The sequence below is a fragment of the Leptonotus elevatus genome, chromosome 11 (genome assembly GCF_054856555.1).
Source record: "Leptonotus elevatus isolate MCC_2025b chromosome 11, RoL_Lele_1.0, whole genome shotgun sequence".
Taxonomy (NCBI): Eukaryota; Metazoa; Chordata; class Actinopteri; order Syngnathiformes; family Syngnathidae; genus Leptonotus; species Leptonotus elevatus.
The window spans coordinates 10,641,655-10,656,448 of NC_141249.1; the positions used below are offsets into that span (position 1 = coordinate 10,641,655).

General features: G+C 39.7%; 1 protein-coding gene across 2 annotated transcripts in view; it reads right to left on the reverse strand.

Annotated features, from left to right (window-relative positions):
• Nucleotides 1-14,794, reverse strand: part of negr1 (neuronal growth regulator 1) — a 154,316-nt gene that overhangs the window by 34,906 nt on the left and 104,616 nt on the right. Inside the window, exon 7 of one of the 2 annotated variants that reach the window (XM_086089000.1) lies at nucleotides 2,454-2,495. The exons of the other annotated variant lie outside the window; for it this stretch is intronic. Within the exon in view, the coding sequence (XP_085945126.1) occupies nucleotides 2,454-2,495 (42 nt within the window). The remainder of the gene's footprint in view (nucleotides 1-2,453; nucleotides 2,496-14,794) is intronic. 2 annotated transcript variants of the gene reach the window in all.

The following is a 14,794-nucleotide window of genomic DNA, read 5'->3' on the forward strand; positions in this document are numbered from 1 at the left end:
TATTTGAACACTTAATCGGCCAGAATCTCCATGGGTAATTATATTTGGTACGGGAAGCACAGGCAGGTGAGTTCGCGCTTATCCCGGACAGTGTCTTCACATGGTGAAAGACGACACAATGGTATCCATTCAAAAGCCATGAAAACACATGATCACATCCATCATGCAATATGAATACTCACATGAGGTATGCATGGAAGTGCAAGTGAATTTAAATGCTTGTGTTTAACATAATACCCAACTTTTTTTAATAGCTAATTTATCGTGTGGACAGACTGTACGGTATATACTATCAAAAGTATCTACAAACTTATAATAGAGCTGCTATATGCTCTTATTACCTGTGTTCCATACCATGCACCACTCCAGGAATAGAATACCAATTAGCAGCTTAAAAAATAATTAGACCACCACACAAAAGTCAGCCTCACCGATTGTGCCAGAAATCCCTTCTACTCAACAAACATAACAAATACTACTTATATTCTTTATTAAAATGTCTACAACAAACAAAGTGTCAGCTGCTGCACTTTGCAAATGTATAAAAATAATATTTGGCTCGGGTAAGTGTGTGTGTGTGTGTGTGGGGGGGGGGGGGGGCACTTTTTAAGTAAATACGGCCTAAAGCATCTTCCACTAAATTGTCGTGACTGGTTAAAGTTACTTTAGCATCTCCCGCTAATTTAGCTTAGCATGGCTTGCTCTATTAACACATTGCTAAGGAGTGACCGTGAGTGTAAAGTGACATGATTATTGTGGGCAATGTGAATGAAAAAAAAAAAGAGTAATCAATGGGATTATAAATAGGATAATCTATTCTAAAAAGATTTTAGTGGCAGCCTTATATCCGGCATTTTAAACAAGAAAACTATGTAACTACATTCATTGACAAAAAATATAAGGTCAGACAAAAAGTCTTTAGGTTGAATCACCACCGTAAAATGAAAATCCATCAAATCTTGTGAAACTTCTCCTCAATTAACAAATAAAGAACTAACCCTAACGCACGTGTTTTTTGCTATGCAATTGGCTTTTTTTTGTGTATTTCTGATGCCACCATAGAAGGACCATTTATAGTAAAGAGGAGAAGAATCCATATAGCCCTGTAGGAACGTGGTGGACACACGTCCTGGCAATATAAATAAAGCAACACTAGGTTGACAAAAAGAGAGAACTAAAGTAACTTGTCAGTTCTAATGTGAGGAGAATGTGAAGTACTAGCAGTCATCTCCTTCATCTCCCTACACAGCCTATTTTTCTAATCATTTCTTAAAATACTGGATTATTTCAACGTGTTATTATTAAAATGATGGAAACAGATGAGTTTCCACAAGTTGAAGTTTACAGGACTTTTTCATCGTATTTGTTTTGGTATTTTGTATTAGCATGCAGCACACCATGTTTTTGAGGCACTGAGAAGCGCCCCCAAAGGGTAGAAGCTCTGGTGGCCTGTAAATAAACATTGCCCACTTTGAATTGATTCACTCATTTCCTGTAAGAACACACGCGTGCAGAATGAGTTGAACTTTTCCTCACCGCAGTGCTTCTTATGTGACATCTTGGCCTGTTCTATATTTCTAAGCCGTCCAGTCGGCGGCAAAAAAACATCCGTAGCTAACGACAACCGTGCATTCCTTCCTGAACAATTCTGCACGTGGACGGTAATAAGCACACAACATATTACATTATGGAACCTTAAATCCATTAGAGACGGAGAAAAAACGAAACAGACAGAAGGGATTATTCTGGACAGCAATATGGAAGAGCACAGTGATGAGGGTGGGGGAGGAGGGATGACATTGACAGTGCACCACCAACAACAACACAAGCAGATCAGGGTGGCCGCAACACCACATGGTTGTTCTATAAAGAGATGGAACAGAAAGGGAAGGAAGGGAGAAGGAAGTTACAGGATTAAGCCACGGAAAGAAAGAGGGATAAACGAAGGAGAAATACAAAGAGCGAAGAGATTCCATCTTCCAAACAACAAACCGAGCGCCTTTGCCACCATCAGCATCCTGCCTTTGATGTTTGCTACGTTGAACTAGCGCTAAGAAGCGAAGGGAGTGGTGCTGCCGGTCGTGGGAAAGCCAAAGAGAAGAGGGCGCCATCAGCATTATGAAAAGCATCTGGCCCCGAGGCGTATGGAACAGCCACTTTGATGATGCTACCATTTACTTCACGCGGGGAAGTGAGGAGGAGGCGGAGGCAGCTTTGTGATGGAAGGGACACCGGTGGTATGTGTGGAGATGGTTCCAGGCTATCCAAGCCAACCAAAATGATAAGTTCCCAAAAATTGAAATAGCAAATATAAAAAATTAAGGACATACAACAAAGCTTTACACCCAGCAGGCATTGCGGCCAGCCACGATGGAGACGATATCGGTTCTCGTTAGTATGAGGAAGCGGACCTCTTTGCTAGTTTGGTGTACAGCACGGTGACATATACTGACCTGGCCTTGAGACAGCACTAGTGGTGGTGGGTTCAATAATTGCTACAGGGGAGGAGAGGGGGGAGGGAAAGGGGAGGGAAAGAGGACATTCATGTATTATTAACAGAATGGAGACCTAACGTAAAAAGGAACAAAAAAAAAAATAGAAGAGCATGCAAGGACAAAAGGGTCAGCATCTCCGTGGTAAGATGCAACGTCCACATGCTCAAGACGTCCTGCGCCACAGGTGTCTCAGTCATGTTAATGCAAAAAGAGCTTGGAAACGCGACACTGAGTGAAAATGGCAATCATAATGCATGCCTCGAGTGTTAAATAAACACCCATCTCTCTGAAAGTTACAATTTTACACGTGCCTGTTAGTGGTCCTGCCTCATGCAAATGAGCCATTGCTAACCCCGTCTCCCTCTACTGCAGGGCGGCTTAGTGTTTACCATGACGACCATGGCAGAGCTACGGACTTGCTAAGTAAAAAGCAAGCCCCTTTAAAGACAGTGCATGGATTGTATTTTCACTCGTGGAGGCAGCACTTCATCAACAAGCTGCCAAATTACACGTGTGCAGATGCATGCATTTGGCGCATGCAGCGGACACATTACCAAAGACAAATACCATATATTATATAATTATAATACATTGGTCCAATAGCAGTGTTATGGCAGTGAGAACAATACAATCTATTTTTTTTTCTTAACTCACTCAGACGAGGCGGCCCAGGGTCACAATCTAAGTTGGCTTATTAATTTATTTCAAGCTGCGCCACTGATGACATTTGGGAGATGACATCATGTAAATTCCAGAAATGTCCTGAATTGTGCGGTAAAAATACTTTTTTTTCATAGGGCAAGTTTTAAATGCCACATGTAGACACAAATGACAGCCAGACAAGAGTTTGACAATATACAGGAAACTCTCAACTGCACGTTTTGACTTTTTAAGGCCAATTTTCCAATCTTCTTAGATGAGAGTATCTCACACCATCAAGCAATGTTGGATGCAAAGACTCGACACAATGACAAAGTGCTTTTTATAAACAACTACAATCCCGACACAATTCATCAATTCAACTCTCACCGCCTCACCGTGTGCAAAGACAAGCAGAAATAAAGCCGAGAGGGTTTCATTTGGCTGACAGCTTGGCTACTTTAGCTAAAACAGTATTGACTTAGCCTAACATTAGCCTCAAGGCTAGATAGCGGTTAGCAAAATAATCTTATATTTCTGTCGTGCATATCCGTTTAACATAACACCACGGCAACAGTCAACCGATCGAAAATGGAGATATGCACTTTACGTACAGTAGCTTAGCGACATTAAAGCTTACTTTCAATAAAGTGTACAGAACAAACATGGATGTTCGGACTAGGTATCAGGTCTGATCAGATCTGCTGATTCATGAAAATCACAATGTCCGTCTTTTCCTTGACAAGTGTTTAGCTTTCTCGTCCAGATTCAAAATTGTTGCCAGTAAACGATGAAATGAGACTTTGTTCCTCCCATATGTATTGCTACAACCTAACACTGCACAGTAATTCACCATTTCTTCACTTAAGCTACCAAATGTATCTATTGAAACATTCAGAAAGCACCGCAACAAAACAATACGCATACACAGTAAATTTTGTAGCGTTCATTTTACCCTGAAAAAGATATATATATTCGGTCCCAGTCTAAACAGAGTCAACTTTGTACTCGGAAGAGAGTAAAATATTCACACACGCACACACGCTCACAGACACAAAACAGCAACAGTTGAGGAACAGTCACAGAACCTTCAAGTTGGGAGACAGCCAACCTAACCACTAAACCATGCCACTCCTACTCGGTGTCATATCGCAGGTATCAGGTGGAATCCTCATATACCTCCATTTTTGGTCTCCTTTGGGACACGTCAGCAATGTTAGCTAACGATAAGTCTAGCATAGCTCAAGTGGTAGAGTGGCTGTCTTCCATACTGAAGGTTGTAGGATCGTTCCTCAACCCTTGAGCGTTTTATTGTTGTTTGTATTTTACTCTTTCTAAGTGTAAAAGTTCACTCTATTCAAAGTGGTACATAATATAGTCTTTTTAGAGTAAAATTTACTCTACGAAACTTGCTGTGTACCACCAGCATGGCGGCCACGGACGGCCGTGTCTAGAGGTACATGATGTCACGGGAAAATTCTCAAAGCGAAAAAAGACTCAAAGTTATAGGAAGTAGAGAGGCTCACATTCATAGTGGTCATACTATAGCACCTCCGTTGTTTACAATGCTCAACTTCTTTAAAATGTGTTTAGGTTGAAAAAGGAAGTACGTTTGATGTGTATTTGATGTAACTCATCATTGCATGACAGCTTTCTTATTAAAGTTCAGCTTTAGTGCAATCTTTTTTTTTTCTTAATGTTTTAATAATAACTGGTCATTTCTACACTTGTATGGAAGTTAAAACTGACTGTTAAAAAATTTGATTTTTCATATCGCTGCCACCGGGCCGAAGCATCGTAAGTTTTGGTCAGTCCACACGTCATTTTTATGAATTATTGACCAATCAAAAGTGTTGAAAATGGCTTGTGCTCTTTAATGACGCAATGTTAATGAGTATATATCAGGGGTGGAAATCTTTGAATTTCTCACGATTCCCATTTTTTGGGTCTGCGATTCGATTCAGAATCAATTTTCAATTAAGAACGATTTTTTATTAAAAATGATTTGATTGACAATGGTTTTTGCTTCAATCTATAGATGTGCAAGGAATCGTAATGATCTATTCCAGTCTGACTCGCTAATGCTAATTAGCGCGCAACTCGTGGCACTTTTATCACTTAAAAGACCACCACTGCAAAAAAACAACTTTTATTGGAATAACTTGATTGTGACTTTTTCTTTCTACTCTCTAATGTGGCTAACAACTTAATAGTGTATCAGACCGCGTGGAACCACACTGCCCCTAGGTGGCCAAATCAGGTACAACATGAACAGCGCTCCAAATAAAGGCACACACAGACAAAGGCAAGACAGTATAAAATAATTTAAATAAAACCGATTTTGGGACATTTAAAATGGATTCTGAATCGTGCTAAATGAGAATAGTGATTCTTATGAGAATATAATATAATATAATATAATATAATATATATATTAACCAACTCATTTTTGGGGTCTCCTAAAAAGTGAAGATTTTGGAGGTTTTGGCCCGACACCAGCAATATATTATCAATAAGTAAGCAATTTACATTGACGTGAATGAGAATAACAAGTGCTGATTATGGCCCTGAGTGCAGTCACTAATGGCTCACCGGTAACCAACGTGCAGGTTACGCTGATTGTTTTGTTCAGCTATGCTGTTGGCACATGTGCCCACACTCAATTATTCAAACTCTTTGTACTTACCACAAAAATGTAAACTACTTCATTCCTTGAAGTTTGATGGCAGAGGAGGAGCTTTTGTATTACTAGGGAAGCCATGGCAGCCTTGCTTATACGTTACAATAAAAAGACCACCATGTTTTTTGAATTTTGTATTAGGATGTTCCATCTAAGCCAAGAGCTTATTCAAAGCTCTAATTTGAATGTGATTACAAATTAAGTTAGTATTCAACTTCTTCCATCTATCGTCTGTTTCTTTTGCTAATTAAACAGCTGTATACTGACTTTGTTGTTTTATATTCTAATAAGCAACCAACAATTAAGCCATCCATGCTTTCGTTTGATTTCATCATTCCTTTTTGAAGCAGAACATTTGTAGGGATCAGCATCCATGTGACTTCTCCACAACGCATACGGTCGCAGGAGCAGGTCGAATACATCCTTCCACTTCAACCAGTCCTCCGGGAGCAGATATGTGAAGACAATTCCTTTTTAGTTCTTTCTTCAAACAGACAGACGAGGGATATCTGATTAATATTTGAGCATGACTCCGTCCAGCTCTCAGACACTCAGTCGCTCCATTACTGTATGCTACATGTCTTTTGACAGGCAAGCTCTGCCACTTGGATTTGCACATAGTCGTGGACAAGGCGTTTGTCGAGATGCACCAAGTGATAAAACAGCTTCATGAAGTTTTAATAGCTATTTCATTCATTAATTACTTCTCTGGACTATTTCCTTTGAACTGTATAATGTGCTTTATTGGACTTGGTTTATTCATCCTAATTCTAAAATTGAGTCATACATAAAGCCTGAACCATGAAATATATGAGAGAAAATTCGGATTCTTTGTAAATAGAGTATTTATTGGCCTATTGAACAAATAAAAAATATATTTTTGGGAATATCAACTTCCACATATGACTTGATTTGTGACATATTTGATACATCCGGTCACACTGCTTTAAATTCGTACATTTATAACTGTCAAAACTATAATAATAAATAGACATATCAAACATATTAGTATTAGGTGTCGTAGTATTAGGTGCAAGGTCGCTGGAAAAAACATCAGCTGGGTGATACTGCCCTCTAATAGTTTATCCGTGCAATGCATGTGCCAGATCATGTACATCAGGGTTTTAATGGAAAAAAATATTATACTCATGAAATAGAGGGCACTAAATGTCTTGTATTTAATATGCTACGTTTGGCGTTATAGAGTTAAACAGAAAAAGAGCGTCAGCAAGAAGCTGGTGGAAGAGATAAAAACCGAAATGAGCAATTGCAATGCAATTGTCACAAACATTATTTCAACATCTTTCCTTGCAAAATATGTTTGAAATGATTTGCAACTAGGTCCTACATGTCATTTTTAATAGGGATGGTTGATCAGGAACTAGAAATTAGAAGAATAAAAAAGTGCCATTAATATCATGCTATTTTAAGGAAAAATGCTATATTGGGATATATAGGTCTTTGTTTTTGAGGGGAATTAGTACATGTATCAAAAGTACTAGTGGTATTGGTACTCAGTATCGGTGACTACTCAAGAGTTGAGTACTGCCACTGATATTGGTTTGAAAAAAAGTGAACAATAATTCATCAATTATTTGTTCCCCCAGAATTGCACATGCCTAGTGGACAACATTAACAATGGATTAGAAAAATCGTATTCCAACCATGATCCAACTCCTCTAAGATGATTACATATATAGTTGGTGCTAAAGTCTGAGTTAGTTTCTCTGCGATGTGTAAAATTATTCATTCTATGTCATTTTTAATTCTGCCCAGAGTGTGTATTGCCCTGCGGGGCATGCTCAGTCATCCTGGGATAAACGCCCCTTGCTTGAGGAGATGTCGCGGCGTGGGTGTTAAGTCTAAAGCCCGCTGGGTTGCAGCGTGAGCACACTGTCACAGCAACGTTTCCTCATCACAGTGCGACTGAAAAAAAAGTGGTAATGGCTTTTTGATTGCCTAAATATGTAAATTCAGGCATTCAAATGATACGTAAATGCTGCAATATTTCTAGTTTGCTTTTAGGAGAAGACACACATTTACATGCCCTACATATGGGAGTGTTAAATTGCAGTCTGACAAACACTTAAACCAACCGAACGTCGAAGTCATTCACCGTATCAACATTTCTGGACAAAATCAAACACAAGGGAGCGAGTTCAAATATTGATGAGTTCAGCTTGCAGAACGAAGCAACTGTAGGTTTCATTTCCCACCTGGCTTCAATAATGATTTGCTATTATGACAGTTCTTATTTTTCACTGTCATCTCTTCTCCTTGACTCAGACACAATCACACGGCGTGAGCAAACAACATCATGTCAGATGAGGAGACATGTCCGAATGACACCTACATGTGCTGACTGATAGGTGTGACAAACAAACACAATGCTCATTAAACAAGTAGCCAGCAGTGACTCTCCTGCCTGAGGGAGACTGGGCGGTGATAGAGAGAAAGTGAGTTACTACTTTTTTCCTCATCACTCTCTTCTGATTACTGCTAGGGGTGGGGGCGGGGGGCGGTTGGGCGGACGGGTGGAAGGAGGAAATGAAGGCAGAGGTATAGAAGGAGGAGAAAGCTCAACATGGGGCTAAGCCGAGGTGGGCTGAGAGGATAAGAGCTTGAACAATTAAGCTGGAGGACTTCTCAGAAAATTGGAGAGAACAGCTTCACTTATTTTCATCAAATTTTACTTCTATCCAGCACTTGAAATGGGAAATCGAACTGTAGTAAATGAAGAAAGTGGGAATATAACACAAGATAGAGTAAAAAAATAATAATTAATGCCTACAATTTGTTTTGCCCTTCCCCCTGTAGATTTATCTGGACACACCCACAAAGTGAGCATTGTTTTTTGTTTTGTTTGTTTCTCATAAAAAAAAAAAGTTTTAGTTGTTTTGTTTTTTTGGACATGCAACATGAAACATGTTATGTCAGCTCTTTAATGCTCTATATTTGTCTTTGTTGACAAGCATTGGCATTCAGTTTATACCAGTGTGTTTATGGAACAAAAGGATTTAAGCACAGCAAGAGGCTGCTATAAAATCAGCAGGCTGCTTTTCTTTGCTCTTTCTTGAATGTCATTGAAATAACTTTTGATTGTTTACACAGTTTGCTTTGGTTATTAAACATATGCTACAGTTTTAGAATTTCAGTTAATGATCGGAAATATCACAAGCGGCACACACAGTAGAGTCGCAAAAAACAAAAGTCGTCATACTCCTCCCAAGTTTATGGATCCAAACGGGAAGAATTAGTTGAAGTGTTCAAAGGTTATACATTTTTTGTTATTTCTTTAAAAAAAAATCATCCAAGATCAAGGTGGAGCATTATACATAAGTACATGTGATTATGTAGACATTTACTGGTGTCAAGGCGCTGTGAAATTCATACCAATTTGATATCTCATGTCAATTGTAGTGCTTCACGCTCCACCCCAACTCTCCGCCGTGACTATATAGTATAATTTCTCTAGTACAACTCTTCAGAGGAGCTCTAATTCCTTACACACTCTCTGACAATGAGAGCACCACTGCCACCTACTGTTGTGGATGTGCAATTATAATCTATCGTAGTATGGCAAAAAATAAAAAAATGGGGTCACACCGGAGCTCTTCTGGCCCGCCCCCCTATTTGAGAAGGACTGGTCTAAAGTTACAAACTTGTATATTGTTGGCGTCGAGCCAAAACTTCATAAGGCACAATTTAGTAAATTTCATATTTTTTTTCAAAAATCTATACTATTAGTCAGCCTCCACATGTGTTTGTGTGTGTTATTTGCAACAACAACAAAAAAGACCAATTTAAAGTGTCAAAAATAGGTTGCTGTCTTTGGTAATGCAATGTTAATGGTTGAACAAACACACCGTTTTTGGGGTCTCCTGAAAAGTGGGGGCAGGGTTTCAAAGCGTCTTTTTTTTTTTTGCAATGCTGTTGTGTTAAAAAAAAAAATCATTATCTTGTATATATTCTATAAAGTATGAGGAGCGCGGGTGACAATTAAAATACGAAAATAGAATTTTGTGAAAAACAAACCAAAAAATTGCAGACCATTTCATTGAGCCCTAACAAAATGTTGACAATAAAAACAACTTTACATAGCCAGCATTACAGTCACATAGCCAAAACGCTATACATTTTATTTGTAATTCATTTAAGACAGAAACCAGATTATGTTTCTTGCAACAATTGTTTTACAAGCCCAGCAAATGTGTTGACAGTCTCGAGGTGTACGATGTCCAGACTCACAGTTCATCTCATCAGCAATAATGGAAAGTGTTTTCCTGGGCTGATTTAAAGGTTGAGGCTAATAACATTTAGACATCTGAATATTAATAACCTTACAATGTCACAACTTATCAAGAAATGTGTAAAGCTGACGCCAAAGTACTGACCCTTTTGTATTCTGACAGTATAAATGAATCATCAGACCCTTCTCCACACAACAGCCATGTGCCGCTTCCACTTTAAATTCAAAGCAACGTATGACGCTTGGTCAAATATGCAAGCCTCGTTCCCCTTGCCATCTTGCTCATCAATGGCTATTGACTGGTTCTAAAATAGCTATCCAAAGTCACCTGTGGTCTCACCTCTGGATTCTGTTATTTGCATCTGGGCACCTGTGAGAGGGCACCACGGTGATTGCTTGCCATTCCTCATTAAGGGCGACAGCAGAATTGTCCTCTCTTTCATTAGTGGAGATCATGGGAGTAAAAAGGAGCCAGGGGAGACACTTTTTGTGGAGGTGAAAGAAGAAAGGGGGAAGTGTGAGAAGATGACATGGAATAAATAGGAGACAGGAAGGAGACAAAAGAAGGAATAAGAGAATCAGACAGAAAAGGAAATGTGTGCCATAAAGACAGATGGAGGGATCAAAAATGAGTTAACTGAAGTTGTGGGCGATCGTAAAGGATTTCATTTCCACAAACTATGCTGAGGGTTTCGTCTTTCTTCCCTTCAGGCCTCGCCGCCGTCCCATTAAGATCATCCATCTGAAGATCTGAGGCAATCTTTTGATGTTCTATGTGCATACACAAACAGGATTGCAGAGTGCTCCTCTGACAACAGAAAATGCTACAGAAATATACTTTTGTATCCGAGTCCCTGGCCTGCGAGTGACAATGTTATCATCTAAGGGTGCTGCGCAAACTGTTGAATAATTTAATTCACCTGTTCATATTTCATCAGCGAATACATTAAATAGATTTTTTCCCCCCTCTCATCCTAGCTCGACAATGTTGTTCTTCCATCCTTAACTGGCATTGCTCCTTGCAGCTTGGCAGGCGAATTAGGTGGACAAGATAACTGGATTCTGTATTTCAGGTCACATCTAACAGAGGCTCAATAACACATTGTTTGTAAAACACTGTAGTTGCTCCACTCTACAACCACACTCTATTCATGCTCACACCTTGTCTCAATTAATTTGGCGGGTGAATCATCCACTTGAAACACGTAAGCCCCTGTCCCCGAACAGGCAGCTCCTTTTTTTGCCCCTCAAGAGAAAAGCTCGGCAACTTGGTGCTAACTAATTATCTCAGTTCATAGTAGCTAGCATTGACACACACAGACTGTTAATTGTTACTAGAGGCGTCAAAAATAATAATGCATACCTATAATTATGGAGGGTGGGGTCAAGTTGTATTGTACAATTTAAAAAATGTTACTTCATGTTAAATATTAGATTGCTCTTAATATGAAAAGCTGTCACCAACGTCTTACAAATGCAATTGTGCCATCTAGTGGCAGAGAAATGATCTCAACACAAATCAATATCACACTCGTTTTTACATCTCAGTACATCTTTTCAATTTTAACTAAATTTTATAAATTATGAAATTACTGTATCAATGACTAAAAGATGCAGACATATTTCTATTAGTTTAAATTTTCCCCAGTTTTATGGTAAGACAAAAATATTTTATTTTACATTTTATTGTACATTTCGAACAGATATAGCATTTGCGATTAATCATGAGTTAACTATTGTTGGCATGCGATTAATTATGATTACAAATTTGAATCGCCTGACACCCCTAATCGTTGCCAAATAAAGGTTACGCCAAATGGAATACGCCAAATTCTATTCGGCAAATCACATTTGTCATTCGTTGACGGGGGAAGGGAGTGCGCAAGCCGGCTGGCAAGATGCCCTGATTGATATTCATCGAAGGGAAGGGCAAGAAAATCCTAGTGGCCTGCCACATCTATAAAGCACTGGCCCTGCACAGCAATTAGTGTAAACCGGTGTCAACACAAGTGAATACGCCAAAAAGAGAAAAGGTCTGAATTGGACCCAATTCCACATTTTCCCTCCCACGTGTATTGCGACTCAGTATTACTAGGTCTCGGCTGCGAATGGGGAGCAGATGTGTTAAATTTGGTGTCATTGTTCTCACACTCTCTTACACTGGTCAGTGGAAGTTCAATATGGCACCTCATGGCTCTCTGGGGCGCTGAAAAATAGAATTATTGCTCTCTATATAAAAGTCCTCGGCTATGAGAAGATTTCCAGCACACTGGACACTGAACTGCAGCACAGTGGTCAAGACCATACAGCACTTGCAAAGGCCAGAGAGTAGGCCTCATCATAGTCGTCCAAAGAAGATGACAGTGGTTGTCTTTGGAAAACAGACATAAAGCACTGCAGGCACTGCTGTAGAGGATGAAGGGGTTGGGGAGTCAGCCTGTCACTGCTCAGACCATACGCTGCACATTGCATCAAATCGGTCTACATCAATTTCTAATCCTGGTCTTCGAGGGCCGGAGCCCTGCAGGTTTTAGATGTTTCCATCCTCCAACGCATTTGATTCCAAAGATCAGGATTGTTATCAGGCTTCTGCAGAGCCTGTTGATGAGCTGATTATATGAATCAGGTGTGTCAGTGGACTGAAACATCTAAAACCTGCAGGACTCCGGCCCTTGAGGACCAGCAATGAGGAGGCCTGGTCTACATGGTAGTCATCCCAGGAGGAAGCTTAGCGGTACATTACAAAGTCTTCAAACAGTTTGCTGAAAGTGGACAAATGAACTTGGATTACTCGTAGTATGTACTTTGGGTATGATCCCACCCCTTTGTGAACTGGATCACAAGGCAGAATTCCAACATGACACTGATATCAAACATCATTCCAAGAGGACCACTGCCTTGCTAAAGAAGCTGAGGGTAAAAGTCATGTACTGGCCAATTATGTCTCCAGTCCAAAAACCCATATTAAGAGTATATCCACCAGCACTCCACACCCAAGAGGGTTAAGGTCGTGCCAGAAAATAATGGTGACCACAAAAAGTATTGACACTTTCGGGACAATTTGGACATTTTCACTTAAGAGTGTACACACTTTTGTTGAGACAGTAAATGTCCACAGTTATACAAGCTGTACACTAATGAGTTCACCTTGTGTGCTGTCCCATGCAATGATATACATAATACATCTCTTAATACAACTCGTAAAAAAAATCCTGTAAAGCTGAATAAAGATGATTCTGATGAAATACTCAATGCCTGTCAGGGAACCTTGAGCTTGTTATGACTCTCAATCTGGCATGCCATTTTAGTTCACTATTGTTTGGAAGATAAATTAATCTATTTTGAAGGGTATCAGGGTCATGCCACATTCTTTGTTGTGTGCTACTGATTCAAAGTTTTGTCGTCCTCGAATGAGGTTAAGTTTTTTTCTGATATATTGCAGAGCAATTCTCAGTGATACATTATTGTAGATCTTGCTAAGATGATATTCCAGTATTTGCCAGATAGTTTTCATAGTTTTGTATTTTCCTCTGTAACAACCACATATGTCTCTGCCACTTCTTCCAACATCTAATGGATATACTTATCTGCACCACCCTTTAATGGACACTGTCTAGACAAATCACTGTGGGCGTATAGAGCAGAAGGATGTTCAATTATATTCTAGGTTTGGGCTTTCTATGCATCCAGGCTGACTTCTGTATCAGGCTTTCTTATTTGAGAAACATTCGGGACTTTCTACAAGATGGGATGTGTCTGTGTAGGATGTCTGTAAGGAAGGTTAAAGGTTTTTCCAATACCTTTTTTAATGACAATTTCAATCAAATATAACGTTGCTGTTTTTTTTTTGCCATATTCCTGTTGATCCTATTGGATGATAAGACTTTTTGTTTGTATGATAACCTTTAGGGATATAAATTGTAGGCGCAGCCAAGGCATTGACGGGTTCTAGTTTTGTGACCTCAGTATTACGTATCTGAGCAATTTTCCACGTACCAAGTGTGAAGTGGTTGGCATGAGAATCAGCAACTCCAAATTAAGGTGGCTCGGGCATCTTGTGAGGATGCCTCCTGGATGCCTCCCTGGTGAGGTGATAAGGGCACGTGCCACTTGGGAAGAGGTCCCAGGGATGACCCAGGGCGCGCTAGAGATACTGCCTCCCGTTTGGCCTGGGAATGGCTGGGGATGAACGAAGTGGCTAGGGAGAGAGAATTCCCTGCTTAAACTGCTGCCCCCGCAACCGTTGAATAAGCAGAAAAGAATGGATGGATGATTTTCCAATTAGGTAATTTGACAAAATTATTAAGATGAGATATGTTTTATCCCCACGTTACTTCACCCACGCCTTTGTGACAATGTTAAGATTTAAGAAGTCTTGTCGGTCATAAATTATGGCATAAGTGTGTCAGTAGGTTTTGTATGTTAATATACAATTCAAAAATGTTCATTTGCAGTGTGTGGTAGTCTCTTAACGTGTGTAATAACTATTCTTGTGATGTAGTCTGGCAATTTGTGCACTAGCAATTTGACTTTTGGCCTCCTCCACCTTTTGAACCCAGTTTGATATCTTGGAAAAGTATCGAAGTTATGAAAGGGTTGACTTACATTCTTCTCTTGCGGTCTGGGTCAGACTGCCTTCTCAGCATTCCGCTTAACATCGCTGACCTGTGTGCTGCAAATGTGCTCATCTTTCCGTGAAGCTAAATGTCTATCAATGCTCATGCAAATACT